The sequence below is a fragment of the Ursus americanus genome, chromosome 22 (assembly GCF_024610735.1).
Source record: "Ursus americanus isolate L20-20 chromosome 22, mUrsAme1.1.p, whole genome shotgun sequence".
Taxonomy (NCBI): Eukaryota; Metazoa; Chordata; class Mammalia; order Carnivora; family Ursidae; genus Ursus; species Ursus americanus.
Window position 1 is genome coordinate 10091221 of NC_142148.1, and position 25860 is coordinate 10117080.

The 25860-nt window shown below is 53.0% G+C and overlaps 1 protein-coding gene across 2 annotated transcripts in view; it reads left to right on the top strand.

Moving 5' to 3' along the window:
* Positions 1–25627, top strand: part of ATP9A (ATPase phospholipid transporting 9A) — a 126536-nt gene extending 100909 nt beyond the window's left edge. The window contains exons 16-28 of one of the 2 annotated variants that reach the window (XM_045808454.2): positions 2470–2562; positions 3230–3313; positions 4719–4889; positions 7403–7501; positions 10248–10337; positions 10455–10599; positions 11384–11448; positions 12754–12909; positions 15958–16022; positions 17445–17553; positions 18212–18269; positions 19861–20064; positions 21331–25627. In XM_045808454.2, coding sequence (XP_045664410.2) covers positions 2470–2562; positions 3230–3313; positions 4719–4889; positions 7403–7501; positions 10248–10337; positions 10455–10599; positions 11384–11448; positions 12754–12909; positions 15958–16022; positions 17445–17553; positions 18212–18269; positions 19861–20064; positions 21331–21467 — 1476 coding nt within the window. In that variant the 3' untranslated portion in view covers positions 21468–25627. Of the gene's footprint in view, positions 1–2469; positions 2563–3229; positions 3314–4718; positions 4890–7402; positions 7502–10247; positions 10338–10454; positions 10600–11383; positions 11449–12753; positions 12910–15957; positions 16023–17444; positions 17554–18211; positions 18270–19860; positions 20065–20185; positions 20867–21330 lie in introns of those variants that run through there. The other variant, XM_045808456.2, reaches the window with a different exon arrangement.
* Positions 25628–25860: the final 233 nt, after the last annotated feature.

Consider the following 25860-nt stretch of genomic DNA (forward strand, 5'->3'; position numbering starts at 1 on the left):
AACGAAGGCCGTTTTGCCTCCAGGGGACACTGGAGACTGTTGGGAGATATTTTTGGTTATCACAACTCAGGGTGGTACTCTTGCCATCATCTGGTGGGTGGAGGCCAGGACAGCCTCCTGACAGAGAATGATCCACCCCAGGTGTTCATTGTGCCAGGGCCAACAGCTCAGTTCTGATGCACCCCGATATCCTGTTATTTGAAGATACCTGCCCAATTACCCGATGGGAGGAAGGGTTAGCTCAGCTCTAAGACGTCTTGGTTTCATGACTGTTGACGGGGTTGTGCTCTCACTTGGTTCATCAGCCCCCCCCCCCCCCCCCCCCCGCCAAATGCGTGTGAGCTCGTGGACGGTCCTTGGCAGGTACTTCTTGCACTCACACAGCGAAGTCTGGTCTTGGCGCGAATCTCTGTCTTCTGAGGGCTTCCCTGGGGCTAGTGTGCTTGTCTCTCTGAAGGAGGGCTGCGCGGCCTGCTTTGGTTTTGTTGTGTGCAGATGTTCCACTGCCTGCCCCGCAACCCGTCCCACGTGGAATGATGGAGGCGGGTCGTTGCTGTAAATCCTACCCCTGTCATTGTTTGCATAAAGGAGGCCTTTGAACAGGGGCCAGAATCAGACCACAGTGGAAAAAGATGAGGCCCCAAAACAATGCATTACAACCAGCAGCTCTCTGCAAATGTACAGCGCAGTCTTGTCATAATATGAGAGCGGAGTAACCTTGTGATGAACTGGGTGGGAGGAAATGAGTAACGGGAGGAGATGGTTGATGCCGTGTTTATATTGGACGAGCTGTCCGAGCTCTCCTGAGCACCCTCTGCAGGAGAGGAAGCTGGGGAGGGGGAAGCTATTTCCTACCTCTGTGTCGTTATGCGCCGTTTGGGTGAAGGGAAGAGGGAAGAAAGCCCTGGGATGCTTTCACGCAGCTACCTTTGGCCTGAGTTGCAAGCAGGCATAGATGGCGCCTATGCGGCAAAGGTGAAGCGTGCAGCTCTTCTGCTTTGAAGACGCAGGTGCCTCTTGGGGTGGCCGGTGGGCGCTTTTATGAGTAAGCATGTCGTTCTCGAAGATTGTCAGTGATTAGAGGGTATGAGAAAGCTGTTTTAAAGGAAGAAACTTAGACCACAAAGTTGGCTTTGGGTGTTTATTTCGTGTTAATAACGAGTTTACAGGCACCCATTCTGGGCTCCTGAGGGGGGCAGAGTTAGCAGGAGGTGGTGATGGCCATGCTCCGTTCCCTTGCCCATCTCTGCTGCCTCCAGGCTCCCCATGATGGGAGTTGCCGAGGAAGGAATGTCAAGGAATAAGAACCAGGGACTTGACCACCATTCCTCAAAGCCAGGATTTCTCAGCCTCGACACTGTGGACACTGGGGCTGGCTGATTCTTGGCTGTGGTTGTCCTGGATGCTGTGGGATGTTTCGCGGCATCCTTGGCCTCTACCCACTGGATGCCAGCAGCATCCACAATCCCTAGTTGTGACAACCAAAAAGGTCTCCAGATATCGGCAAATGCAAAATCCCCTCCACTGAGAACCGCTGGGCTAATAAGCCTTGATCTCGAGGGGCGTATAGAGTTACCATCCCCCAAGCAGGACTGATGACATTGAGTGGACACTGTGTGTATGTCCAGCCCTTGGCTGTGTGCTCTGTGTAGGTGACGTCATTTAAGCCACAATAGCCTGTGTGGTAGGAGTTGTCAGTATTGCTATTTTACAGATGAGAAAACTGAGGTTTAGAGAAAGAAGAAGCATGTCCAAGTGCACACAGCCGAGAGCTGGTGTCGGGTCTAAGCATTCGACACCTGGGCCGTGGTGTTACCTACACCCCAGAAAATCTGGTCACTAGCTAGGTCCTCAAGTAGACATCGGGGTCTGGAATTACCAGGATTGGCAGTTCTCCCTGAAGGCAGTTCGCTCCCCAGGGGATGTTTATTTATGTCTGGAGACATCTGGGTTGTCCCCAGGGGGGTGCTGCTGGCAGCTGGTGGGGACAGCCCAGGGACGCTGCAGAAGGTCCTGCAGTGCACAGGTCAGCCCCCACATTCTGCCCATATGTGAATGATGCCAAGGTCGAGAACCCTGCTCTAGATAATTACCTTACTTCCCCGCTTGTCCAGGTCGACCACGGTTTGATAATCCTGGCAGTCCCGTCTATAAATTTAAGGTGATCTTCCAGCGTGGGAGTCCATTCCTGTTGGGACAGTAATGACTAGAAACAACGTTCTTAAATCCTTTTGATCTTGCTTTCATCATTTAATGCGTTTCCAAATGCTTTGAGTTTTCTTCTATTTTCTTGTGGCCTTTGCCCCAAAGTGAGGAGCCCCCTCCTTCTTGCTTTTCATCTTCGGCCAAGTGAAAAAACATTGGCGTCCGCTAAGTACACTTTGTACACCATCTGTCCTGGGAAGTGGGCACGGGAGCAGAAAGTGGGTGTTCCTCTTGGGCATTCATTCCATCGGGCCCCCTCTCTAGGATGAATCAACTGGAGAGATCACATTTTACATGAAGGGAGCGGATGTTGTCATGGCCGGCATCGTGCAGTACAATGACTGGCTGGAGGAAGAGGTAAGTGGGGTGTGGGGAGGCACAACGGGGCCGCAGAAGCATGTCTGGAGGCTGCCCCTTGCAGGGCAAAGCGCGACGGGTCTCTGTACTCATTACCTGTGCCTATGTAACAAGTCACCCCCAGACTTAGCAGCTTAGAACAACATGCTTGTATTTCTCATGGTGCTGTGGGCCAGCTTAGCTGGGTCCTCTGCTCAGGGTCTCCTGAGGGTTTGCTTGGGGCTGGGGTCTCATCTGAAGGCTCAGGTAGGGCAAGACCGTCTTCCAAGCTCACTCAGCTGTCCTGTGCAGGAGTCAGCTCCTCAGTGGCTTTTGGCTGGAGGCAGGTACCAGGAGGGTGGGGATCCCTGGGGGCCACGTCCCAGGCTGCCTATCCCAGTTTGTGATGTGGAGAATTGGCCACAGCAAGGAGAGAAGAAACATATACTGTGCCCATGGACGAAAACCTATGCGTAGGCCACGTTTGTCCTGCGGGCTGCCATGTGGCAGCCTCCCTTGAGAAGCTTTGCTTCAGGGAAGGTTGCTTTAGGGGAAAACCGTATTCTGATTTGCCACTTTCCCCGTGCCCCTGTGTCCACTGTAGCGTCCAGTCCTCCTCAGTGAGAGTCCGGGGCTTGGAGACAGAGCCCTTAGTGTGGCTCTCCACTGACTGTGATCTGCTTTGCAGTGTGGAAACATGGCCCGAGAAGGTCTGCGGGTGCTCGTGGTGGCGAAGAAGTCTCTAGCAGAAGAGCAATATCAAGACTTTGAAGTAAGTGGTCCTGGGACCGTTCTGTTACTTTTTGCAGCCCTACCCTTACCTTTCTGGTCATGTCTCCTCCCCGTCTCCCCCTCGCTTATTCTGCTGTAGCCATGCTTGAGGTCCTTTCTGAGCACCCCACACTCACTTCTGCCACAGGGCCTTTGCACTTGCTCTTCTCTCTGCCTGGAACTCTCTTCCCACACAGAGCTCCGTGGCCTGCTCCCTGGCTTCCTGTGGGTCTCTGCTCAAATGCCACTGCCTCTGAGAAGTCTTCCCAGATGCCCCATCTAAGGCAGCCCCAGTTCACTGCTCGCCACCCATCACCCGCTTAACTTTCTTCACTGTGCTCATCCCCATCTAGGATGACCTTGTTTCTATGTGTCTATCTAATATTCTTCTTCATATCTCCTTCCTGGAATAAAATCTTTCCAGAGCAGAGACCGTCGTCAGTCTAGTTTGCTCTTACATCCCGATACTTAGGATAGTCACTGACGCAAGGTATACCCTCTGGAAAATCTGAAATGGATCACCCCCTTGGAGTCCTCATCTCTTTACGTTGTAAAAAGAGTTGAACTAGAGCACTGATTTTCACGGCCAAGGGTTCCAGCGTAAATATGTCTGGCTTATTGTTCTCTTGTGTGTTTATTGTCCATAAATTGTGTGTTTCTTGAAGGAAAGGTCCTTGTATCCCCAGGCCTGGCACAAAGCCCAGTGCACGCATGGGCATATGACCGAAAAGGAGAGAGGTGTGGATGGGGACAGGTTTCTGGGGTCCTTGTCCTGCTCCACCCAGAGTAGCTGTGCCTGAGTCTGTCTCTTCCTTGTGCTTGAGTTCTTTGTAAGGTTTTATTTAGCAAGAATTCTAGCCCTGATAAATTCTACCATCCTTTCAAGTTTAAAGGCATGTGTTTGAAACAACCCATTAGGGGATTTTGATTTTCTTCCATGTCTTTGCTAACCCTATAAAGTGGCTACACTGAAGGGTTGGGTCAGTGGTCTTTGGAGGTGGGGCTTCGTCTTCAGAAAACCCAGTAATCAGAGTCCTTGGTCACAAAGCGTGTGCTGTGTGTGGGAGAGCCTGCCGTTTGTTTTTGAGATCTTGAGTTGTACCAGTCCTTGCAGCAACCCAGGGAGGTTGGGGCTGTTACTGCTGCTTCATGGATGAGAACAGTTGAGGCTCAGATACGTTGAGCTACTTGCTCGAAGTTGCACAGCAGATAAGTCTAGAGAAAAGGGTGGAACCAGGGCCTCTGCAGGGCCTGGGCCCATGGACTTGGAAGGACGCTGGAAGTCTCCGTTCATCCCTTTGAGGTCCAGCCATGCCTCGGGGTCCCCCTCTTGGTGTGCCGCTCTCCATGCCTGTCAGCCTGGCACCTCCCCACCCTAAGCAGTAGCCGTGTCTCCCGTGTCGCAGGCCCGCTATGTCCAGGCCAAGCTGAGCGTGCATGACCGCTCGCTCAAAGTGGCCACCGTGATCGAGAGCCTAGAGATGGAGATGGAGCTGCTGTGCCTGACGGGGGTGGAGGACCAGCTGCAGGCGGACGTGAGGCCCACCCTGGAGACGCTGCGGAACGCCGGCATCAAGGTACGGGGGTGCTGCCGGAGCCCGGCAGCTGCCATTCACGTCCCCGCAGCGGAGTGTAGCGATTAGACGGGGGCAGGGAAGGAGGTGGGAATAGAGGAACCAGGCGGGCACGGACAGCGACCCACGGCCCCGTCTCTGATGGGCCACTGCCTTCCTCCCGCCCCTCCCGCCCTGCTTCTGGAAGACGTCTTGTGTGTTTGCTTTCACCGCTGTCTCCCCGGCACTGGGCTCCACGAAGGCGGGACCATGTGCCTCCCCTTATCCCTCCAGCAAGGCTGGGGGTGTTGGGCACATTCTTGTTGAGTGACCAGCCGGCCAGCCATCTGCCTGTCGTTCTGGGTGAATGAGTGGCCACTCCGTGGACAGACCGCCTGTACCAACAAACTGCCATGGGTACACTGTTTGGGGCCACAAAAAAAAAAAAAAAACAAAAAAACAGAAGTTTAATCCAGAGAGGCCAGCAGAGGGCGTGTGAGCAGCATGCTACGGGTAAAGGACCTGAGCAAAGCAGGCGCAGCCTCGCTGGCCGGAAGCTCCTGGATGCGGTGTGCTTGCCGCCTGCCTCCTCCCCAAAGCAGCGCTCCATCCTGTCTGTGGGCCGGTACGTGGCACAGGCCCCCACGAGGGGGGCCGCAGTAGTAGATGATCCCCAGCCACAGTCGTGCCCATGGGGGGCTCCCTCGCATGTGGGCGTGGTTCACTGTAAACCAGATTCTGTCCTTTATCTTCGGGCCAAAGGCCTAGTTCAGTGCAGGGAAGTTGTCAGTAAGATCCCATTTTCGGAAAAACAGTCCAAAATAAAAAGGGCTTGCTTCTGTCGCCCCGTGGTGCTTAGATTTGTTACTGGCAACTTCCGTAGACCTCTTCTCTCCCAAGTTTTGGAATTCTGGTTTCCGCTTCTGGCTCCATCCTGAGCTTCTCCTCAAAGCTGTTCTCTCCAAAAGGCGGGATGCTTTAGTCCCAGAGTATAGACTGGACTTCTCTTTCTGGTTTCCCTGGTCAGATGGGAGGGGGAAGGGAGTGCAGGGGTGAGGGGTCAGGGGGGTTTGTAGGCAGGGCTGAGCATAAGCTCCTTCATAGGCCAGAAGCTGTTGGAACTTGGAAAATTTCTACTTCAGCCCCTTCCCAGATGCGGCAACCAAGGCCAAGCAAGGTGGGAAGTGTGCTGCTGGCCCTGGGCTAAGGTCTGGGCACGTGCCTGCAGTGTCCCCCTGTCGTCCTGACCTGGGGCACCAGTCACGTGCTGCACCGATGACTTTCCATGGTTTGTTTTCTTTCTTTCTTTTTTTTAAATATTTATTCGAGAGAGAGAGTGAGAGAGAGAGCACGAGCAGGGGGAAAGGTAGAGAGAGAAGCAGACTCCAGGCTGAGCAGGGAGCCCCATACGGACTCGATCCCAGGACCCTGGGATCATGACCTGAGCTGAAGGCAGATGCTTCATCAACTGAGCCACCCCAGCCCCCTCCGTGGTTTTCTAGAACTTGAGTCTCCCAGCTTCTTCCCTGTGTTTCAGTGAACCCTGAACACTGGCACCAAACTGGGATCACTTAAAAGAAAATTTATTTTCCGGCCAGAAGGGATGTTGAGAGAAGAGGCTGACACCCACCGGGGTTAAGCCCAGAGGCCAGGGCCCCCCAGAAGGGCCCGGTGCCTGCGTCCTGGCTGTTTCACTGCCTGGGTTTGAATCTGGGTTTGTGTTTCTCCACTGACTGCTTTGGCAGTCCTTGGCAAGCGGCTTGACTTCTCAGTGCTGTTTCCTGCCTCATCACGTTACCGTGAGGGTCAAATGCACTGAACGTGGACGGCACTTGATGGGCGCCTGGTATGGCGAACGCTCTGGGAACCACTGCCGTTTGCTTTCCTGTTCGTCCCCTACTGCCGGCTTGTCCTTTGTGCAGTGACTCTGGGCCCTTCCTTGCTGGGGGCAGAGAGAACAGAGGGTTAGTGGGTAAACTAGCGGGGCAGGAAGCACATTCCGTTTGGACTTGGAACACTGGGATTCTGGGCCTGTTCGGGACAGGAGCTAGCTGTGTGACTTCGGGGCAAGTCACCTGCCCCTTTGAGCCCACGGCAGCGAAACGCAGAATCCTCTGTTACGAGGTGCAGAGGAACTTGGCACATTTAGCATTGGCTTAACCCACCACATAGAAAGACAGCATGCAGCGTGACAAATCAGTGTTTCCCGTAGGACATGCAAGGGACCCCTCACCCATTCTGCCATCCCCTTCTTTGAAATTTTTTATTGCTTTAAGAAAAATTTCCAGAAGGGGGGTGGTGAGGTCGGAGGCCGAGCTTCATGATGTTTGTGGAAGCGTGTGGCCAATTGGTTTTCTAGAAGTGTTGCGCCAGCCTTTGAAGTGGGGTGTTCCTGTGGTGTGCTGGGGACACCACGAGCCGCGAGTAGCTTGGAATAAAGGAAGTTCAGCTTGATGTTCTTGGAAACTGAGCGGACACAAGCTGCAGGCTGGCCTTGAACACTGACCACGAGGAGCTCCTTTCTGCTGCGGTTCCAGGTTTGGATGCTGACGGGGGACAAGCTGGAGACAGCTACATGCACGGCGAAGAACGCACATCTGGTCACCAGAAACCAAGACATCCACGTTTTTCGGCTGGTAAAGTATTGTCTGCACTGGGGCCTCGTGGGGGCAATGCTGCCGTTTGCCCAGGGACCTCAGAACCTCCAGTGCACCCCCAAAGAGGGGGCGGAGGCGCGTGTTAACCACCTGAGGTGGGGGGACGTACATCATCGGTTTGGGGGGGAAGTACTGCGTGGCCCCGGTGAGACTGCAGGATTCCTTCTCGTGGCGGTTCAGAAGCACCTAGTTACAGCCCTGTGTTCTTCACCTGGTGGGGGTCACAGTCCCTTTGAGAAGCTGACACAAGACACAATCGGGATGAAGGATGCAGATAAGCCCATACGGGAATTTGTACAGACGAGTCCAGATGCCACTGGACCCTTGAAGACCAAGTCCTTGGATAAGTAAATTCCAGATCACAGATAGTGGCCTGTCTGCCCTCCTGAAGGAAACCTTTAGGAACCTTTAGAAGGAGGTTTACGGGGTGGGCAAATGGGAAATTTCCTGCCCTTGTGGCAAGCACTTGACCCCAACAGTGCAGCCACGAGGAGCTGCTCGAGGCTAGAAGCCAAGGGCCGAGATGGGCCTTACCGAGCTGCGCGGGGAGGAGCAGGAGGTCCCCTCGGGGCACGGTGCAGCAGTCCCGCTCCCGAAACGAGAGCCCTCGTGCCCCGAGAGCGGAGGGGCTCTGCCTGTCCTGGGCGTGTCCCCTGGACCCCGTGCCTTTGGTCCACGGCACACGCCGCCTTCTGGAGACCCGGCAGTTTGGGGGAGTCGCATGTGGAGGCCGATCCAGTGCGTCTCCAGCAGCCATGGATTCCAGATTCGCAAATGCGCTTACTTCCTGAGCTGTTTCCCCAGCCCAAAGCACAGTCCTCAGGGCGCTGTCCGAGTCCCCCGCGGACATGTGCGGAGCAGGGGGAATCGTCGTTGCCTGACGTGCATTCCCAGCTGGGGTCACACGAGGCGACTCCCCGCCTTCTCTGCTCTCGTTCTGCACGCGAGCACAGTGCACGGTCTACCGAGGGCCTCCCCCCCTTTTTTTTTTGCATGTTTGTGCTGTCAGTGATTTCACTGTTTGAAATCCCCCCTCCCAGCACAGTGCTGGAGTGCTGTCTAGCGTCGCGAAGCGCCGGAAGGCTCCGATGTGCCCTGTGGAGAAAGTGCTTGTGTCCGGCGGGCTTCCTTCAGGCATGGGTTAGAATGCTGGTGGTTCAGAGTTCAGTGATCGTGAGTCAACAATATGTATTTCAGAAGACGTGTTTAGGGGCGCCGGGGAGGCTCCGTCAGTTAAACACCTGACTCTTGATTTCAGCTCAGATCATGATCTCAGGGTCATGAGATCGAGCCCTGTGTCGGGCTCTGTGCTGAGCATGTAGCCTGCTGAAGATTCTCTCTCTCCCTTTCCCTCTGCCCTTCCCCCTGCTCGCAAGCTCTCTCTCTCCCTAAATAAAATCTTAAAAAAAAAAGATGCGTTTAAATAGAAACACATATAAAACAAGGTATGTATTGATTGACAAAAATCTTGTGGCCAAGGGCTCATAGGAACCTTGCCCGTGTTTCCCCTGGGAGCAGTGAACGGTTCCTTATTTGTCAAGGCAGTGTTCACAGTGACTTTATATATAGAGTGTAACTACTGAAAATAATGAGAATCGACCGTATGTTCTGTGTATTCTCTACATTCTGGATATTCAGGGGTTGCAAATGGCAGTCCGTGTGGCCACCTGCTTTTGTAAATGAAGTTTTATTTTTTTTTTATTTAATTTAATTTTTTTAAATTTTTTTTAAAAGATTTTATTTATTTATTTGACAGAGAGAGACAGCCAGCGAGAGGGAACACAAGCAGGGGGAGTGGGAGAGGAAGAAGCAGGCTCATAGCAGAGGAGCCTGATGTGGGGCTTGATCCCATAACGCTGGGATCACGCCCTGAGCCGAAGGCAGGCGTTTAACCGCTGTGCCACCCAGGCGCCCCTAAGATTTTATTTTTTTGAGAGAGAGAGCACAAGCAGGGGGAGCGGCAGCCAGAGGCAGAGGGAGAAGCAGACTCCCCGCTGAGCAGGGAGGCTGAGGATGCAGGACTCGATCCCAGGACCCTGGGACCTGAGCCACAGGCAGATGCTTAACTGACCGAGCCAGCCAGGCGCCCCTGTAAATAAAGTTTTGTTTAAACGGTTACGCCCCCTTATTTACATACTGTCCGTGGCTGCTTTGGCTCTACAGCAGCAGAGTCGAGTACTTTCGACAGGCGCTGTAGGGTCCGCAGAGCCCGCAGTGTGTAGCATCTGGTCTGCTACAGAAACGCCGGCCACCCTGCTGGGTGCCTGGCTTCTGACGCCTGCCTCACAGCCCCTAGATGTGTTACTCGAGGCGGGCTCGCAGATCTCGCCGTGCCTTCGTTTCCTTCGTGTAAAGTACAGCTCTTATCATGATGCACCTTGTAGGGTTGCTGTGAGAAGTAAATGGGGAAAATATCCGTGGAAAGTGTCTAGCACGGTGCCTGGCGCACAATGAAAGTGGGGTCACTGTTAGCTCTTTTTTCAATTATGTGGGTCACAGCCGTCCTGGGGGAAGTGCAAGGCGATAGTTGGTATACAGGCCCTCCCACTTCCCACAGAATCGTAACAAGCACGGTTTAATTTGGCTCCGGGTCTGGCGGCAGGGGCGGGGCAGGGGTCCTTGGCTGGGGTGGCCATTGTCTTCCTCCCGGCTTCAGGAAGCCGCTGTTTGTTTTTCTGCCATCTCCGGAGAGCAAGGCCTCCTCCACCCCTCCGTTCCCTTCCAGGTGACCAACCGCAGCGAGGCCCACCTCGAGCTCAATGCCTTCCGCAGGAAGCATGACTGTGCCCTTGTCATCTCTGGAGACTCCCTGGAGGTGGGTGCAGGGACCCCGCCGGCCGGGTCCTCCCGGGAGTGTGCGCCCCTCCCTGCTTCCCTGGGGGGGTGGGGGCAGGGACCTCGGTTGACCCACCCCCTCCGCCTTTCCCCCCAGGTTTGCCTTAAGTACTATGAGTACGAGTTCATGGAGCTGGCCTGCCAGTGCCCGGCCGTGGTCTGCTGCCGCTGCACCCCCACCCAGAAGGCCCAGATCGTGCGCCTGCTCCAGGAGCGCACCGGCAAGCTCACGTGCGCAGTAGGTAGGCCGCTGCCCCCGGCGCCGTCCCGCTGCGGCGCCCGATTCCTTTTCCGTAAGAGTGGGCGGACTCGGCTGCGGGGTTCCTGATCCCCCAGGCCCCTTCACGTAGGTCATGCTCTTTTCCCCCAACAGACTTTGGCTCTGTTGTTGTTATTATTATTATTTATTATTTTTAGTGTTTCCCTTTGAGTAAGAGGGGATAAGCGTGCCCTGGGGCTCTTCTCCTGAGTGTGCTCTTCCTTTGCTCGGGAGGCGGGAAGCCGCGTTGCAGAGAGGGCTGCCGACCACACACGGTGGAGCTGGATCTGGGCTCCCTGGGCCACTGTCCGAGCCTCAGCCTGCCCGTTGGTAGAATGGAGGCATAAGCACTCAAATGGTGCTGCCGAGGATGGAAAAGGGGTAGATTTAAGAAGCGCTGGCCACGGGCCTCGGTACAGGCTCAGTAAGCGTAGAGGCCGTCACTCTCCCAGGCAGGGGTGCGGGGGTCGTGAACACCGGCGTGGCGTGGCCACGGTCCCCCTGCCGCCGCTGGATGCTGGGGCTCTCGCCAGTCCCCTGGTGTTCCTCTGACGCTCAGCTGCTCTGTCTGTGAGACGGGAAGCTGGTGCTGTGGGGTGTGGCAGTGAGTCCACGGAGCAGGGCAGAAGAGGCGCTTAGTGATAAGCAGGCACACAGTGAAAGGCAAACCGTGCACCATGATTCAAAGGAAGAATGAAATGTGGGGATCCTGTTTCTTGCCTCTCCCCAATTTCCCGGCTTTTCTCTCTGGCGCGTGTGGCCCACAGGTGACGGAGGCAACGACGTCAGCATGATTCAGGAATCTGACTGCGGCGTGGGTGTCGAGGGAAAGGTGAGTGAGGGTGCGGGGGGCCTGCTCGCTGCCCAGCGGTCTGTGCGAGGGTGTCAGGTCGTTGTGCTGGGCTGGGAGGTGCCCTGCTCCACTAGCTGGGGCTTCCTTTTCTCTCAAAACACACCTTTGATGCTTCTGAAAATTCTAGATTCCATCACGAAGCATAAGGAACCACGAAGCATGACCACTTGGTCTTATTACGTGGGAGGTGGAGATCTGCATCACCCCCTCTTACAACAAGTGCTGATTTTTCATGTGCCTAGGCTTAAAAAGAGTGTTTTGCTCTATCCTTAGGGCACAGTGAATGTACTCGGCACTTTTCCATGGCTGTCGCGGTGTCCATGAAAGTATCAGTTATCACGCCATGTGCTGATGTCGTGGGGATTAGAGAAGAATGTGGCATGGTCTGCCCCTTGCTAAAAGCTGCATTTTTTTTAAAAGCTGGTGTGTTATAATAGTTTTTCTCTTTCTGTCCTCGTCACCTGTGTGCTTGCCTCTTACGGTTTCTTCTGTCCTAAGTTGTGATCTCTAAATGACAATAGGCAAGAAGATTGGTTACCAGGTTTGTTAGGACTTTGTGCATAACAAGGGTACAGAGGCCCTGGGTGAGGGCCAGGGATGTTGTCCTATGCGTTTTGTTCACAGCGTCATGAATCGGGCTAATCTTTTGTTGTATTCTTTCCCCCCTTTCTGATCTTGTGGTTCTCGTCCAGCTGATAGTTATTCAAAGTTACAGAATTCAGTGATCTTTGAATGAAGTGTTATTGGAACGGACTCTTCTGATGCTGCCCCCCCCCCCCCCCGGTGGCACCCATCATGAAGCTTTTAAAATGAGAGAATTCTAAACGTTGCACTTCTATGAATGTGTGAAGCCGTAGGCTCAGGAATGTTCCATTTGGTGTTGTTCGTAGCCTCAGCCCCTCCCTGCAGCCTTGCATTTCTCTTAGAGGAACAGAGTGTTGTGAAGTGCCCATCTCTGATGATTCTTGGCTTCTGAGACACAGGATGGGGTGGGCCTTACCCCCGCACCCCCCCTCCCCTCGGCTCAGTCCTAGATTCACTTGACCTCCAGATGATAACTATGGGTGATTCAGAATGTTTTTCTTTAAATAAATTCCTCTTTTTAAATCAAATGTAGACTTAGGCCACCTCCCGAGTACAGCTTGAAACCGAAGCAGCTCCTCGTTGAAGTTTTCCAGAGATCTCCTTACACCATCTTGCTTTTTCAATGAAAAACAAAACAAAACACGTGTTTGCCTTGACCTCGCGTGCTTCTCACGGTGCCCAATTTTGTGCGGGTTTCAGGAAGGCAAGCAGGCTTCCCTGGCTGCAGACTTCTCCGTCACCCAGTTCAAGCACCTGGGCCGCCTGCTCATGGTGCACGGCCGCAACAGCTACAAGCGCTCGGCCGCGCTCAGCCAGTTCGTCATCCACCGCAGCCTCTGCATCAGCACCATGCAGGTGGGCGGGGGCCCCTGGCTGGGGGGCGGGGGGGGGGGCGCGGGAGCATTTACCCAACTGGTTTAAATCCCTACGGGCCACATTGCAGCCCATAGACTTTGGATGGGGCGGGCCATCCTTGCTGCAGGGGTGGGGGCTGCAAGCGTCAGCAGGGGTGCCTGTCCCGTGCTTGGCAGGAAGGAGGTGTGGCGTCACTGCCCAGAGTTGTTCTGATTGGTTTGCTGGAGGGAAATGTGCAGAGTGAAATGCTGGGCGAATCCTCCGGTGCTGACATTTCCCAATGTACAGATGAGGGCCAGCAGAGAATAACCACTAAAGAAGCACTTGGTTTTCTCGAGCTCTTCCTATACCCTGGGCGCCCGGCTCACGTGTTCACAGCGAAGTGTCTTGTGCAGTCCTGACAGTAGCCTGCGCCCATTGTACAGACGGGGAGTCCGAGGCTCCGAGGCTGAGAAACGTGTGCAGTGCCTCTCGGGGGGTTAGTCTCCATTGGGCGGGGACTCCAGAGCCCGTGCTCCTCATCGCGGTGTCTCCTCGAGTGCCCCCGATCCAGGGAGCCCGCAGCTGCCTCGGCTTGCATGGGCTCTCAGGCAGGGCAGCGTAGCCCGTGGCCCTGACGTGCCTCCGATGTCCCAGTCCTGCCTCCAGCCGTCCTGGGGCTGGGGGTTGGTGGTGATGGAGTCGAGCTGGGTTGTCGCGATGGTTCGTCTTCTCAGGCAGGAGTAACATCTTGTTCCCATCTTATTAATCACGAAAGGATTCTAGAGTGTTTACCCCACCTTCTCTCTCACCAGCAACTTCGACATCTGTCATCAGGCTGTAGCAGCTGAGGGTGCAGTAGGAGGAAGGCCAAAGGGTAGAAAAGAAAACACTTTGGGTATTGAAAAACTATTGACTGATTCCCCTTCGTGGCCATTTGGTGAAAATACCGCAGTGAAGTAGTGAGAACGTAGGGATGATGTGACTTGAAACCACATCTCTTTCTGACCACACCACTAACCATCTCTGAGATCTTGGGCAGGTTACCTCACCCCTCTGGGTCTCAGTCTTCCATCCGTGAAATGGGGCTGGTAAGACTGCCTTGCTTAGAGGACAAGGCTACTTTGAGAAGCAGAGTCCTATAGGACATCGAGTGCCGAAGGCATCCTTCCCACTACGCTTAAAAACCAAACAGGATGATGTATCCAGTAAGGTGACATTTTAATCTGTGGGAAAGGTGCTTCCTCACAACATAAAAGGCGTCCTGCCTTTCCGAGTAGGTGAAGTGATGCTGTTCTGTGGACAGGAGACCTCCCCCTCCTCTGGCCTCTTCCTTGCCTTTTGGGGGTGATTTTATGTTTTCAATATCTATTGTATTTGTGAGCATAGGAGCCTTAACGTGATTTTTTTAATCAACACGATCTACACCCAAACAGCTGTTATGGTTCATCAGACCACGTCTGTACTCTTAATTTATGTTAGCTCCTAGATATCGCTACGGTTTAATCGCTGGGAGATTAATCAGCTTGTCCCTGGGCCTGTACACACGCTGGGCTGGGTGAGCTGACTTCTGTAATGCCTGTCTGTTGTTACTCTGAACAGCAATTTAGAAAAAAATGCCAGGATGGGAAATTGTTCTTTGGGCTGTAGAAAAAGGGCCCTTCACCCCTGTCCACTGTGCTGAAAGTGGCTAGCTAAGGGCAAGTCCCTGTTAGAACTGCACCTTGACGTTGGTCTCTTTGGTAGATGTGGCGGTAGTGCTCCCTGTCCCCTCAGGTGTTCCCTCCAGGATGAAGGCTCTACGGCCGCCCGGCCCTTTTAGCGGACGGAGGCTCTTGACGTTGATTTACAAAACTAAACACCAGATTCTTGACATTTTTACAACCATCCTTTCTGTCCTGGAGCCCAGCCTGGGTGTAAAGTCATTTGAAAGGTGGTTTTCACCTTCCAGTTCTGAAATAATGACCAGGGTGCAGCTGGGGCTGCCCAGGTCCTCGGCCCCAGGTGGCACCCGTGCTCCGGGCTCTGTGCCAGCCACAGCAGGTGACGGGGGGGAGACGCCTCTGGTTACACAGCCTTTCTAATCACCGGGCTGGCTCAGGCTCTCTCTCGTATTCAGCTCTTGAAAAACCTCTAGTTGTCTCTGGCCTCTTTTTGGTTTTATACGAATAGGAATTAGCTTTGAGGCCACTTACCTTCCATTAGCCTGTAGATGCCCAGAGGTGGAAGTAACGGAGCATCAGGTCTGATTTTATCTCCCCGGCCTGGTTTTCACTGCCAGGAGCTACTGTTTTCCAAGTCAGGAAGCAGATATTTCAGGGAGGGTTTGGAAGTGTCTTTATTGCTCTCGTCTATCAAAGACTGAGCAGGTTATGGGCTCTTTGTAAAAATTTCCAAAACCGGTAGAATGTGTCGTGTAGGAAGGATTGTGCCTTCTCTGCATAATCCTCCGGGGTAATGGGTGTATGTCCTCAGGGTGGGGTATCTTTCCACGTCTCGGTGCGTCCATACCTACACCAACTTGTTTCTCAGTCGCATGGCCAGAGAGCTGGGGCTTCTGAGCTGTCAGGAGTGTGGGTTCTGGAGACAGAGCTGGGCTTGAGCCCCGCAGTGCCCCTTACCTGCTTCGATTCCCCTCCTGTGAAATGCCGGAGATATTAGGACTTGATCTTACGGGGGTTCTGGGGATTCACGGAAATCACACAGCGTATTCCTGGGTCCGGCCTGTGTCACTTAAAGTCGGTGTTCACAGAGAGGCTGAGAGTGGTCTCTGGAGCTAAACCACCCGGGAATGACTCCTGGCTCCCGTCACTTACGAGCTGTGTGATCTTGAGCAAGTCCCTTAACCTCTCTGTGCCTTACTCGTGTCATCTGTAAGTAGGGATTGGTGATAACAGTACCTACCTCCTAAGGTGATTGCAATTGTGAAAGGAGCTGATTGACTTAAAGCACTCAAACTGTGGTGGGCAAGTCTGTGCCATGTGACGGGTTGGGTGTTATTTTATTATATAATAAGCATAGGGATTTTGTCTTAATGTTTGGTAACACCCTCCTTTCTCGTTGGCACAGGCTGTCTTTTCCTCCGTGTTTTACTTTGCCTCCGTTCCTCTCTATCAAGGATTCCTCATCATTGGGTAAGGAAACCTAGGCAGGGTATTAATTTTTTATGAAACCTCCTTAAAATGCCACAGATGAGAGAAGAAATGTGGTGTCTAGACTGTTCAGTCCCCAAGTTGCCAGCGATGAAATTTAGAACCTTCTCGAATTTGTAAGTTTTTTTGAACTGGCAAGCCTGTAACCAGATTGAGGAAGTGGAGTACAATATGTTTATGGTTCCTAGCCCTTGGCCGTTTGTACCTGGAGATGGAAAAATGCTTGCCCGTGAGAGTCTGAGCTGATCGGTGATTGGCAACCAAAGCAAGATCGAAGGCTTACAGACTCAGTGATTTCACTGGGGTCTTAGAAAAAGTGAAAGGGGAGCTCTGGAAAGTGCCCTCCCTGTGGTGGGCCCCAGTAGGACATTCTGCTGCTGGGTCTCTAAGGCGGGCCAGAGCCCTGCTCTCTTGGGGGACGTGCCTAACAGGAGCATCACTGCTGCGTGCCGCTGACCTGTTAGACTAGGGTGTCGCTTGGGCACTTGCTGCCCTCAAACCCAGCCCCATTCCTGACTTGGAATTTATGACGTTCCTTTTGATCCTTCAGAGAATGTGCTCAGTCTGTGAATTACCCAGGTAGGTGGAGTTTGGTTACACACGCCCTCGATGGAGACGCATGTAGGGCACACTCCTGGTCGTGAAGAGGCGGGAAGCACAGAAAGGCGGGCTGGCCCCGGGGGAGAGTCTTACCAAGGACGCCTTCTTTTTATGTTGGCCAGTTCAGTCTGAGAGTAGGCAGTGGAATTCTGCTTGCTTCTAATTGGACAAGTGGACTGTCTTTTGTCAGGTCCCAGAAGAACGAAAGAACATGCCAGAGTGTAGGCTGGGGCTCCCGGAGCTTTGCTCCATGTGGCCTTCCATGACCGGACCCCTCGTCCCTCTCTGTTCCCATTTCCTTCTCCCCCCTCCCCACTCACTCAGCTCCAGCTGCACTGGCTGCCTTGCTGTTCTTCAGATAAGACGCACTCTCGCCTCAGGGCCTTTGCACGTGATGCTCTCTCTGCCTGGGATGCTCTTCCCTCCATTTGGGCATGACTGCCTCTCACCTTTTATGGTGTTTACTCAAATGTCACATCCTTTGGGCACCCTCTCTAAAATCACACCACCCCCATGTCTCTTTCCCTCTCCCCCATTAGAGTGTCCGTCTTAGCACTTACCTGCGACACACAGTGTAGTTTACCGACTTTGTTGACTCACCGACTAGCATGAAAGCTCTCCGAGGGCAGGTGTTTCTGTCGGTTTTTCATCTGAGTCTCCCGTGCTTAAAACCAGCCCTGGCACAGAGTAGGCACACCGTGGATGGTTGTTGAAGGAATGAATGGAAATTGGGCTGCAGAGGCTGGAGAAACAGATTGCCCATTTTTCTTTCTTACCTGTGGTGATTTCCACCCCCCGCCCCAGGTACTCCACCATTTACACCATGTTTCCTGTGTTTTCTCTGGTCCTGGACAAAGATGTCAAGTCAGAAGTTGCCATGCTGTACCCTGAGCTCTACAAGGATCTCCTCAAGGTTCACTGGACTCCCCCTTCCCTCCCTCATTCCTTCCTCCCCTTCCTCCTCCTTCCCCTTCTCGCTCCCTACTTTTAATTTATTTCACGCAGACCCTCCATATCTGGTTTGAACATACTAATTTGAACTGGTGGTTTCTTAGAGGAAGGCACGGGATTTTATTTAATTTTTCTTAAAATAGTAGTGTATGCACTTGTAAAGAACGTTAAACAGTGCAGTAATATGTGAACTGCAAACAGACCAACTAACAACTTTAGGAAAAAGCCCCTGACGGTTCTATCCTGCAGCTTTAGCTGGTGTCTGCTCCTGGAAACGTCCTTGTGTCACTTTCAAAAGGTGCATGTGGTGTGTGTGTGATGTTTGGTGTGTGTGTGTGTGTGTGTGGCATGTGTGTTTTGTGTGTGTGGTGTTTGTGGTGTGTGTGTGCATGATTTCATTTATTTGTCCTCAAGGAATTTTACAGAAGAGCAGATTTATTTCCACTTAATATCAATTCTCTTTAAAAAATGTAATTCTCTAATTTGTCCAGATACGTGCAAGACACTGGTTTTGATGGAAACAGGCAGGTCGCCCGCTTAGTGGAGGAGAAGTGGGGGGCAGCTGACAGTGGACGGGCCAGGTCGGGCAGTGACCTGCTCTCTCTCGCTCTCTCATTTAGGGAAGACCGTTGTCCTACAAGACCTTCTTAATATGGGTTTTGATTAGCATCTATCAAGGTAAGGAAAGCCAGACCACCTGTGGTCTCCTGCTAAGGGTCAGCTTTTCTCTTGTCCATGGAACCCCAGCTGGAACCCTGAAGTTTGGTTAAGGAGCGGGACAGTACACCCCAAGGGAGCCCCTGCTTGGCACGTTCCAGGGACCAGTACTCTCAGCCCGGTGGTGGATCTGTGAGGGGGTGCTGTCTGCCCCATGAGATAAAGTCAGAGAAAAAGATAACGGATACTGCTCCAAACCTGCCAAATGCTTAAGCCATTGTAACAAAAAGTGGTTGCTTTCTGGAATGTTCCGAAACTTTTTCTGAGGTCAAGTTCTAGTTTTTGAAAGATGTATTTACCTCAGTGGCCTCCAGGGAGGGTCCCTCAGATTGCAGAGGCTGTAAGATGACTCATAGGGGAAGAACATATCAAAACCCCTGTCGGTGTTTATTTCTATTTTGATGTGTGTTTTATAATGTGCACATAATTGTGCTGCCTGCCCGGGTACCAACATATAATTTACAGGTATGCATTGTATATTGGGGGGTCTTACTGATGGGACATGCACCATCTCTTTGGTTTCTGCTGTGCTAGAAAAACACGTATCTGTACCCTGTAGCCTCCTGCACTTCCTTGCCTTGTTACGGGGCATGACACTTTGAGCGTCTCTCAGTTACCTCCGTCATTTTGTGTGTGTGTTGGGGGGGAGTGGTTAAAAAAAAACACATGACCTAAGATTCACTATCTTAACTCTTTTTAAGGGCATGGTTCAGTCGTGTTCAGTGTATTCACAGGGCTGAATTACGTAGTACATTTATAGTGGTACATTGTTGTAAGACAAGGTCTCTGTCCCCATTCCCTCTTCCCTTTCCTCTCTATGAACATGACGACTTTAGATTACCTCCTAGAGTTAGAATATCCACAGTATTTGCCTTTTCCTGACTGCTCGCCTCTGTCATTTTACTTATTTTTTTTTTAAAGATTTTATTTATTCATTTGAGACAGAGAGAGACAGAACACAAGCAGGGGGAGAGGCAGAGGGAGAGGGAGAAGCAGACTCCCCGTGGGAGCCCGACATGGGGCTCACTCCCAGGTCCTGGAGATCACGACCTGAGCCGAAGGCAGATGCTTAACCATCTGAGCCAGCCAGGTTCCCCTTACCTCTGTCATTTTAAATAATAGATTTAAGTTTAAATTTCTCTTTCTTGTTCCATCCACTCCAGATAGTTACTGTCTCCTGCCTCTCTTTTGTTTTTCTTCTTTCCATCTCTTTCCCTCCCTCCTTCTCTCTTTCCCTTCCTCTTTCTCTCTCCCTTCCTCCTCTCTCTCTCTCTCCCCTCTCCCCTGCAATTATAGACTCCTTATTATGTAAGGTCCAAAGGGAAAATAGGAAACCAGAATGGGACACCTCTGTAAGACCTCCATGAAGCCCCACTCATCAGCCTCATTTAGCAAGTGCCATCTTCCATGTCTAAATGGAAAATAAACAAAAGGACCCCCTCCTGTGTGCAGGCCTGGGGAGCTCCCGGGAGCCCCGGGCGGGGAGCGGCGGGGGCGGCCGCTGCGGAGGGGGCGGGGCCGTGGGGGACGCCGGCTTCCGCTGCCTTCGCAGGGAGCACCATCATGTACGGGGCCCTGCTGCTGTTCGAGTCCGAGTTCGTGCACATCGTGGCGATTTCCTTCACATCGCTGATCCTCACTGAGCTGCTGATGGTGGCCCTGACCATCCAGACGTGGCACTGGCTCATGACGGTGGCCGAGCTGCTCAGTCTCGCCTGCTACATCGCCTCCCTGGTGTTCCTACACGAATTCATCGGTAAGACACCCTCCCCCCCCCCCCCCCCCAGCTACAGCCTGGCAGTTGGGTCCGGGGGCATTGCAGGCTACTGGAGGAAGGCCGCCTCCCCTGGACTCACCCTGCGCTCTCTGTCCTGCAGGCCTTGGCACTCGGCGGCCCCCATTTTGTTACTGGCGTCCCCTTGGGGCAAGTGGTAGTTGTGGATCCGCTTCCTGGAACAGAGGCTGTCGGGCGTGACGTCGATAGGGTTTCCTTTTAAAAGCACACTGTGTTAACTGGCTTAGAAGGGAGTTCATTTAATTCAGCAAAGACCGGGGGGGATTCTCGAGGGCGCGGGCCACTGTGCCGGGCTCTGAGGGGGCTCTGCGGAGGTCAGACGTGCACGTCTTGCTCATGAATAAATGATAGCCCTGCAGGATTTGTCCTTATCCTGACGTTGAGAAACTCTGCCTTTCCCTGAAAGCACCTCTGATTACGTCTCTTGTTGATCAGCAAACGGTCCTTAAGGTTTTGGTAAAGGGGCAAGGAGCACCCGTGAAGTGACGTCTTAGAGCGCTTTCACGCTTGTCCTGGGGGTCTATCCGAGTGGGCTTTGTGAGCACCTGCTGTGTGCTCAGTGGCTTGGGGTGTTGAGCTCTGCCCTCGGGGAGCTGCCACGGGGCCGGGTGGGACCGTGACCGTGGCTGCTGCCGCCCACTCTGCATCCTGCTGCGGAAGCCCCGCGAGCCGTGCTCTGCTCTCGCCGAACGCTCTGGGCTGCGGGCTTACTGTCCTGCAGCGGGGGTGCCCGTCCTTAGCTGGAAGCCCGCCCCACTGAGGCTACTCCTGTTTCCCCGCTTGGCACCACCCTCAGACCCCACCCCAGTGGCCGGGGATTTGGTGATCAACCCAGGAGCAAAGGAAGGGAAAACGTTTCTGGTGTCGGAGTGTCTTTCTGCTCTCGGGCGGCGCGGTGTACAAAGGACAACCCTGGCTGTCGGATTCCACATCCGAAACACCTGTAAGAGTTGTTTGTGCCCCGAGTTTTCTTTCCCTGGTGTTGGAAACAGCATCTCAGTGACTGTCCGTGAATTCAGCTGCAGAAGCAGGTCAGAGAGAGGTGGGAGTGGGGAGAGTCTAGACCCCGAGAGACTGAGCCCAAGGAAAGGGCCAGTGCCAGGAGGCCGTGTGTCAGTGACGGGACACAGCTCCCCGCGCCCCCACAGCTGTGCTGGCTACTCTGAGCTGCACATGCCGTCTGGGACATTCCAGCCTGCTCACCGCTGTCTTCCCGTTTGCTTACAGATGTGTACTTCATCGCCACTTTGTCGTTCTTGTGGAAGGTCTCTGTTATCACTCTGGTCAGCTGTCTGCCCCTGTACGTTCTCAAGTACCTGCGGAGACGGTTCTCCCCGCCCAGCTACTCGAAGCTCACGTCGTAGGCGTGCGCTGGCCCAGGGCACGGCGGCCTCGCGCTCTCCTGGCGGACAGAGTTCAAGTTGCGTTTTTCTTAACCGCCACCTGTGGATCTTGCAGTAATCGCTAACACGTGCAGTTTTGACATGAAGAGGCTCTGCGTGGGGTCCTGACGCCGAATGAACGGGGAGGTCCCTGGAAGGGGCCTGCGTGGGCCTGCTCGGGCCCCTCACCATTCGGCCCGGAGTGAATGTACATACGTTCAGGCTGGTGGCTCAGCTAACAGGTTTATACATGGGTCACTGTGCAAGCTTCCTATGACTTGAATTTTGTTGTCACGTGATAAAAGTTTCTGTCTAGTTGATGATTATAGAGGGGTTTTTGTTTTTGTTTTAAACAGTCCTAACGTGTGTGTACTTTTTATGTCTTTCTCGCTCTTACAAACCGGTTTCAGAGAAACGTAAAAGCTCTTGGTATAGGTTTGTGGGAAGAGACAGTGACTTTGGTAGAAAGTTACCCAGACAGTAATCTCAAGGTGGAAATGCGAAATATCCTGTCCGAGGCAGTGCTGCTTACTGAGGCCGCACCGGCTTCCTAGAAACACACAAAGCAAATGAGAGGAGAGAGAGAGGGCGTCATGAATCCAGCCCGGTCTCCTCCCTCGGATTCAGCATCTCCGGCACTTGACTTAGCTTCACCTGCCACCTTGTAAAAGAATTTCAAAGGTGTTATCCTGCTTCGTTCGGACCTAGTAACAATGCTGAAGCCTGTGGCTGTCTGAGGACGCCCGCAGACATTTCCAGCAGAGTTGTTTTAGCAGGAAACGTGCCACTGAACAGCTCCTAAATGTGTCGCCAGAGTGATAAGAGCCTCAACTAATTCTTTAGACAGCGTTGCACGTGTGGCCGGGCCCCTCCGAGTCCCGCCTGCAAGGTCAGGCATGGGGGGCTCTCCGCTCCCACGGAAGTCTGTTTCCCATTAGGAGGCTGAATGACAAAGGTGGAGGCATCGCACATGTTGCCGCCGCGCATCGTTCCTCGGTGGCAGCCCCGGTGGGAGGAGGCCCGGGCTGCAGCCTCAGGCTCCGGGCTCCGTCGCACTGCCTACAGCTTTCAAGGGGAACTTGCTGCAAGGCAGCCGGTGGTAGCGATCCCTCCCCCACGGGGCTAGAGTACACGCATGTGTGTTTCTCAGAAAGCTGTGGCTTCTTGGTTCAGAGGAGGAAGGGGTGTGCAAGGTCTTCACCAGGCAGGGCAAGGCATTCTTGGGTTTTCGAGGCTCCCAGTGCTACAGCCGCACTTGCGTGCCGTCGGGGTTCGGCTGCTCGACCTTCCGGAGCTGACCGTGCTTGAGAACTGGGATTTGGATGAATTCCTCCAGCCCGTCGGCATGGTGCTGTGTGTACTTCAGGATGGGGGGAGCTGGGGCGGGAGGAGCCGGCGGTGGTCCCGTGCCCGGGGAGCACTGTCGATATGCTCATGTGTTTATGTTGCCCTTTTAACACTTTATAATGTGACCGTAGGTTTCAGGCCCTGGTAAGCTGGCCCGTGACGTGGCTTCCGTGTTAAGATTCTGCAGTCCTGTTTGCCTTCCTGTGCCAACCATTTCTGCTACAGAGAAGGCCTGCAGAGAATACAGGTTGTGGTGAATGAATGGTTATTTAGGAATTAGGACCTTGGTCCAAAAGTCTCAGAAAGATTAAACAGTTCTGACGTCTTCCTGAGTGATGTTAATGGAGTTTCAAAGGTAGGGGAGGGGAGCGTGGGGCTCGGAGTTTCACACTTCAGTGTGTGTTTTTGGAAGTCTGATTAGAAGTCTTAAGTCGTTCCGTTCTGAGTTTGCAAACCCTGAACCTGGCCTTCTTCACAGACAGGTGATGGCTCCTACTGGTAGGTCTTATGGAACCATTGCTAGGAAATTTCAGACCTTCCCGGCAGATAGAGGGAGATGGTGTCTCTGGTTTTTTTCCTCAAGTCCCAAGTTTGATCCTGGTGTGTGAGTTGACTTTTGAAGTCAACAACTGAGATACTGTTTGCCATCTCCAAGGAGGGAAGCTTCTCGGAGAGGCTGAAGAGGTCCCCCTCCCCCACCCCAGAAGTTGAAGGATGCATGTCCGTGCCATTGCAAACCTTGTTCTGTTGTCTCGGCCACACTTCGGTAGGCGGTCAAGGGCCAGAAACCCAGTGGAGCCCAGACCACTGTGCCGTGGAGCGGCCCCATCAGTGGGCAGGCTGCTCGCACCACCTGCTAGGGGGCCTCGAGTGTCCAGGAGCACGAATGTTTCTCAAACTCGGGAGCCCCAAAGGGCAGGAGCCTCCCCTGCACACGTCGGACGTATCCCTGCAGAGAAGGGGTGCACACGCGGGTTGCACGCGGGTTACCTTAGCTGTGGGGGAGGATAAGCACCCAGGCTGCTTTAGAGGAGGCTCCCGAGTTCATAACCCTTAAGCATAAGGATCTGTTGACCTTTTTCTTGGTTTACCAATCTGGAAAGAATTTAGGAAGCATCACTGACCCTTACCCCTCCCTTTGGACCTCAGTGGGACCTAAGTCTCTGACAGCTGATTTAATTCGAGGCCGGAGGCCCTAGGGCACGCAATCATTTCTCCTTAAAGTAAAAACTACAACCCCTCCCGCCCCACCCTCTGACACCGCTACGTATTTCTGTCACAATAAGCACTTTTTTATGATGGTTTTTATTCTATCTTTCGGTGATGGTTGTGTGTGCGTGAGGACAATGGGATCCGTTTTGTGGTTTCTCCTTTTTCCCTCCTTCCTCTAATGACCGGACGAGCTTCTCCATCTTCAGTGATTTAAGATGCCCGACAGTGTTGTTGGTCCGAGGTTGGCGGCTGTGCGGGCACCGGTGGGTGTTGTGCGAGGTGCTGGGCGAGGCGTTGCACTGACTGTGGCCGCTCGGGCAGCGGACTCGGCCACAGAGCCTTGGAGGGCATCTGGGGAGCATCCTGACATTGGAGCAGACCACCTGTTCACAGCCACCGGCAGCTGGGGGACCAAGAGCTGGGGCGTCTCCCACTGTTGGGGTCATTCTATCCGGGTCCCAGGCCAGCTTCCCTTAATAAGTGAAGCCCTTTTGTGTCGCGGTAATCTTGAATACTGATGTCTGCTTGCCCTTCCCTCGGTGTGTTCTCTGCTGAAAGTTTAGGTTGTACTGACAACTTTTGAATGTATTTTTTGAGTTTTGTGCTCATTGGAAATTGCCACAATAATGCCTCTTCTTTCTGCGGACTTTTGCTTTTATATTTTGTTTTGTTGTTACTGGGGTGGGGATGGGAACGCCCTCATGCCTTTACGGGGCAGCATTTTCAACCTTTGCCAAACTTGCCAGTGGGACCTATAGGAGCTTCCGCTCCGTCCTGTTGAAGGCAAACACCTGTCAGCTGTTTTTTATCTTTAATCTTCTGTGCGTGTTTAAATGTGTGTGTACGTGAGTCTCTGTCACCTCCAGTTTTTTGATGAGATACTTGGTTTGCATTAAAATCCCATTACTCCCAGCTTTGTTTTCATTTAAAAGCATACAAGGAGTTTTGTAAATACAACCGATTTTCTTTCTCCTCCCTTCCTTTAATGTAAAGCCTTTTGTCGTGTATACTTATGGGGAAATATTTCCATTAATGATGTTCATTTTGTCTTGGAGAAGTTTATATTATGTTTTTGAATGGAACGGAGAGGCGCACCACGGCGTGAGCGGCGCCCCGAAGACCTTGAACACCGCGGCACCTGCTCACGCCGCAGCTGCTTTACCCGCGGATCCGCCCTGGTCACTGCGTGGTCGGAGGTGTGGTCGTTCACGTCGCTGGGCAACGTCCGTGAATACTGCGTTTGTGGGGTGGGGGGCAGGTGGGGGGTGCACAAAAAAGTTGTGGCTCATTTATGATTTTGTTGCAGTGGGGCTAACTGTAAACTCTCCTAGGAGTCCGTGGCCGCCGCCCCTTTAGTAGGTCTCTATGGGTGACCCGCCTTGCAGATCCTCGGCAGGACAGCATTTTGTCATCAGAGGGAAGCTCTGGTATAGGACGCTTTAATTTAGCAGGGACTCCCAGATGACTGAAATTCTTGATCCTGTGATGATACACATGTGATCCTGCGTGTTTCTGAGCGGTTCTCCTTTCATTGTCTGCCAGCCCGGCCCGTTGCTGTTGCCCAATAAAGCTTGTGTACTTCATGCCTTTGGGAGATCATTTAATTTGTGTGGAAACATGAATTCTGGTGTCAAAATGAAGGCTTCTTATTATAATGCTGTTTTGTGTGTAACTCATGGTACAAAAAGTGTAAATAGCTTTTTCTCCAGTTAAAGTTATTTCGATTTCGGCAAAAAAAAAAAAAAAAATCTCATCCCAAACCCATGCATTGTTTATTATTCTCTGTCGTTGTCTATTCCAGAAATGTCAGAATTTC